General features: G+C 39.5%; 1 protein-coding gene across 1 annotated transcript in view; it reads left to right on the top strand.

Annotated features, from left to right (window-relative positions):
* The window catches only part of CUNH3orf20 (chromosome unknown C3orf20 homolog), a 67123-nt gene that overhangs the window by 3234 nt on the left and 59179 nt on the right, over positions 1 to 4710 (top strand). The window contains exon 2 of the mRNA XM_029284508.1: positions 3194 to 3301. Coding sequence (XP_029140341.1) covers positions 3194 to 3301 — 108 coding nt within the window. The remainder of the gene's footprint in view (positions 1 to 3193; positions 3302 to 4710) is intronic.

Raw genomic sequence — 4710 nt, 5'->3', positions numbered from 1 at the left:
GAAGTTTTTAAGAAGAGACTGGACAGCCATTTGTCCGAAATGGTATAGGGTTTCCTGCCTGAGCAGGGGGTTGGACTACATGACCTTCAAGGTCCCTTCCAACTTTACTATTATTATTATTATTATTATTATTATTATTATTATTATTATTATTATTATTATTATTATTATTATTATTATTATTATTATTATTATTATTTCCTTCTCCTCTTTATCTTACAAAAGTTGGGGATCATAAGCAGGTTCTCCCAAGATATCCATATCGGTTGGGTTGAATTGGGAGGAGGAGGAAGCAATCCTGGAAGTAAAGGTTGGGCTCTAATAGGTCAGAACCAGCACCCAAAGCAAAGAGTTAGCCATTGTTGGCCTGAAGCACAGGTGTCATGTTGATGCAGTGGTCTCCAATCTTTCTGGGTTTGCAGACCGGTGGGGGGGGGAGGAGAGTGGATGGTTCCATGTGTGCGCATGATCGCCCACCAAGTGTGCGCAAGTGGAGCCTATGCGTGCATGCTTGCTTGCTGCTTCTGTGCCCCACTTCTGAATGGGCTGCAATCCAGGGGTTGGGGTCCCCTGTGTTGGTAGATATGTATCTAGTGCAATATAATTTCTTGCTTTAAGTGTATGTATGTGTGTGTGTGTGTCAACTCTACAAATGAGCATGGCTGCAGCCATTTTTCCTACTCATTTTCGGTTGCCACATAGAATGGAGGGAAGGGGGTTGCCCAGGTGTTTCACTAGTCTAAATAATCTTTTGTCCCATGGGAACCAAAGTCATTGGCTGCTCCCAAGAATGCAGGCTGGACGTTGTGTAAAAAGCCCGCCAAGAATATGTATTGGGGAACCTAGTTGCTTGCATAGATTTAGGGGTGGGATTTTTAAACTTTGTATTGGGGAATTGTTATGTTTGTCTCTAGACTTGGTTTCACTTTTGACATGCCGATACTTTGTAACTAATAAACATGTTCTTTGAGGAATTTGCAAGCCTTGGAGTTCTGCTTTATTCATCTCTGTCTGTCAGAACCATGACTCTGTGTGTGTGTGTAATATTTATACTTGAAGCAAGAAATTATATTGTGCTATAAACTGTGTATCTGTATGTGTATGTAAAGGCAGGGTAAAAAAATTAATAAAAATAAGAATTAGTTTCAGAATGATTTTTGGTTGCTTCAGGAAAGACCCTCTGTAGCATATTCACCAGTAATAGATAGATAACCTTTATTGTTATTTTTTACTGAGGGCACATTGGCACACATTAAAAATGAAATCTAGTTGCTTGCTCTCAAAGTGTACACATACATAACACACATTTAAACATGCTATATACAATATATGTGTAAACGTACACCCTTACATATAAATAACATATAAATATTAATCACTGTTCATCTTGAATACATAATGGAAAGAGGAAGTTTTAGAGTTCACAAGGTTAATACTGTATGGAACAAAACTATGACTGAATCTGGATGTTCTGCTTCGGATACTACGAAGCCTCCTCCCAGAAAGTAACAAGGAAAACAGGTTGTGAAAAGGATGTATGGTGAACCAGACAATCTATGTCCTGGATGGAAGGGAGGGAACTGCCAATAATTTTTTTCTGCTATCCTCACTACTCTCTGTACTGCCTTCCTGTCCGAAGCAGTGATGCTTCCAAACCAGACTGTAATGCTGTATGACAGGACACTCTTGATCGTCCCTCTGTAGAAAGTGGTAAGGACAGGGGAAGGAAGATGTACTTTTCTCATGCGATGCAGAAAATGCAGGCGCTGCTGTGCCCGCTTCACCAGTGTCTCGCTGTTGAGAGATTAAGCCAGTCTACTTGTTATCTGCACACCCAGGAATTTGATGCTGGTAACCATCTCTACAGGTGAATCATTGATGCACAGAGGAGTGTGGCTGTTCCTGCCTTTTCTGAAATCAACAATGATGTCTTTGGTTTTTCCAATGTTTAAAACTAGGCTGTTTTTCTTACACCAGTTCATCAAATCCTCAACCTCCTTGCAGTAAGCACCGTCATTGTCATCTTGCATAAGGCCCACTACTGTTGTATTGTCCTCATACTTCACAATATGGTTGGTGGTAAATCTAGCACAACAGTCATGGGTCAACAGGGTGAACAGCAGTGGACTTAGGATGCAGTCCTGAGGAGAACATGTGCTCAAGAAAATGGTGCTAGGAATACTTGTTCCAGTTCATACATACTGGGGCCTGTTAGTAAGAAAATCAAGAATCCAGTTGCACAAAGGAGTGTTTAAGTCTAAAAGGCCTAGTTTGCCTACTAGATGCTGGGGAATGATTGTATTAAATGCCAAACTGAAGTCAACAAACAACAAATGCATATGAGTATTTCTTTCCTTTAACTACTCTGAGCTCAGATGGAAAACAGAAGAAATAGCATCCTGTGTGGAGTAATTTGGTTGGTAAGCAAACTGAAGTGGGTCAAATGCTGGCAAGAAGTTAGATACAACAATACAGTAATCCTCAGTAATGAGAATTAAGAACTTTGTTTATTAAGAAAAGTAAAAGCAACAATATTTGTTCTTGAAGCAAGAAATTATATTGCAGTATCTATACATTAATTAATTAATTAATTAATATTTTATTTGCGGTCACAGACCAAAATGCAAGTGCAACAAAAGAAAACACAAGAAAGATATAATCACAAACAATTAAACACCAGAAGCCTTGGCTAAAGGGAATTACAACGTTCTCCTCTAATAGTTACAGCTCTTAAAAGAAATTTAGAAACCTGAGAAGTAATATAGGAGGAGCCATCCCCTAGACAATATAAGACCAAATTACTACCATTGGGACCAGAGGGATCGATTCCAAGGAGAGACAGTAATTTAATTCTGCCTGATAAGACATGCTCCACAGTTTCAACTTCAGCCCTGAGTATCTATACATACACATACTGTACACATAAAATTCAAAGCCTATATCCCACTTCCTCCCCCCCCCCCCACAACAACAGTCCTGTTGGGCTGAGTGAAAATGACTGACCCAAGTCAGCCAGCCATCTTTCATGACTAAGGGGGGGGGGGCTAGAATTCACCATCTCCTGATTTCTTGGCCCACACCTTCACTACTACCCCAAAATGGCTGTCATTATGCTGATTCTGCTTTTCTATGTAGAGTTTTGTTTATAGATCTGAATTATCACTGAAATATATGGTTGTTCTTTCATTCTTAGGTTCCAGCACTGACGAGACTGCAAAACGATTCCTGGAAAGTGGTCAACAGCTAAGTCCCAAATCTCGGGAGGAAGCGGTGGAGCTTATGAAAGAACCCAGAAGGAAAGGTCAGAAAAGAAATGAACTCACCATGCATTTGGACCCCTGGAAATTATTGTCTGCTGTTCCTGTTGTAGTTCATTTACTTTCCTTTCTAGAAACGTGAGACATGGGTCAAATGGAAATGAGTAGTACAAATGGTATCGACATAGCTCTAAAAACATCCAGAAGAGTTCTGGTTCTTTAACTGAGCAGTTAGCTTATTATCATCATCAGTTTTAAAACTTCTTGCCCTGCCCAGCTTTACTATTTCCTCCGAAAAAGGTGAACTCTCATGATGTAGGAACCCAGATTGACTGTAAATATTCTCAATGATGCACATTGTGCAAAATGAGGTTACAAAATACTCCACAGAGGAAATGGGCTATATTGTCTTGCTGCTGAAGAGGGGTGACATTTTAATGATCCTTCATATAAACACTAGCAATGTGTAATGGATTTGCCAGGGCCTAGATAATGAGAAAAGACAAGATAATTTGGAGTATTTCCTTGGAGCGCTTTCGAATGCAGTAAATGCAGTTCATAATGCCCTGGAAGGGGAAGGTTAATCCTCACCTCCCTCAGTGTCATTACAGTTCTAAGCAGAATAATTCTTTTTCCCACTTTTAAAATAAATTCAGAGACAAGCAATTCACTTTGGCTATCCCTGTAGTGGATAGCTTTAAAGAGGTACTTAAAGGCAAGCCACGGAGGACCAATTTATGTTTGACTATCAGACAGTCATAATATCTAAAAAAGGAAGCGACTTGGAAGATCAACATGAGGGGAGTACATGTGTTTTTTCCCACCACAGGCCTTTGCCCTTCCCATCCTTCATGCATGCTCTCTATTTTTGTTAGGCATGTAATATAAGGCTAAATCTCTTCATGTCTAATGGATTTATCCAACAGTAGCCTGGATTATCACACAAGAACACACCTGTACCCATGTACAGTACAACAATACTGTATTTATTTGATTCTATCCATAGCTCCAATCTCTTCTCCTTACATTTTCGTGCTTCTGCCGTGTCATTAAAGCTGGAGCTTACCATGAGTACCAAAAGTGCAATGAGGTGAACAATTATTCATAACTGGAATAGTTGCATAAAATTAAAAATATGCCATGTCACAGGCTCATTTTGTAGGATTGCCCTGGTAATGTGGTGTGCCACGTTACTCTGATCTTTTGAAAAAGAAACATTCTCATGGTAATAGGATACCTTTTTGAGGGTGTGTGTGTTATGCTTCGACACTCCATTTTGTAGGTAAGATTCAGCTTTTTATACCTGGCATTTTATTTCCTTTCCAGATTGTAGAATGACCTATTAGTGTTAATCTATCTTTCTGAGACCAACATTTCTTCAAGTTCCATCTCCTCAGAATTAGACTAGGGAACTAATGCTGGCAGAGTCAATATCTATTTCCAAGTTTGATTT

The sequence above is a fragment of the Protobothrops mucrosquamatus genome, unplaced genomic scaffold (genome assembly GCF_001527695.2).
Source record: "Protobothrops mucrosquamatus isolate PMUCROS unplaced genomic scaffold, P.Mucros_1.0 scaffold666, whole genome shotgun sequence".
Classification (NCBI taxonomy): Eukaryota; Metazoa; Chordata; class Lepidosauria; order Squamata; family Viperidae; genus Protobothrops; species Protobothrops mucrosquamatus.
The sequence above is the reverse complement of the archived record's forward strand: the minus strand, read 5'-3'. Positions and strand labels throughout refer to the sequence as shown.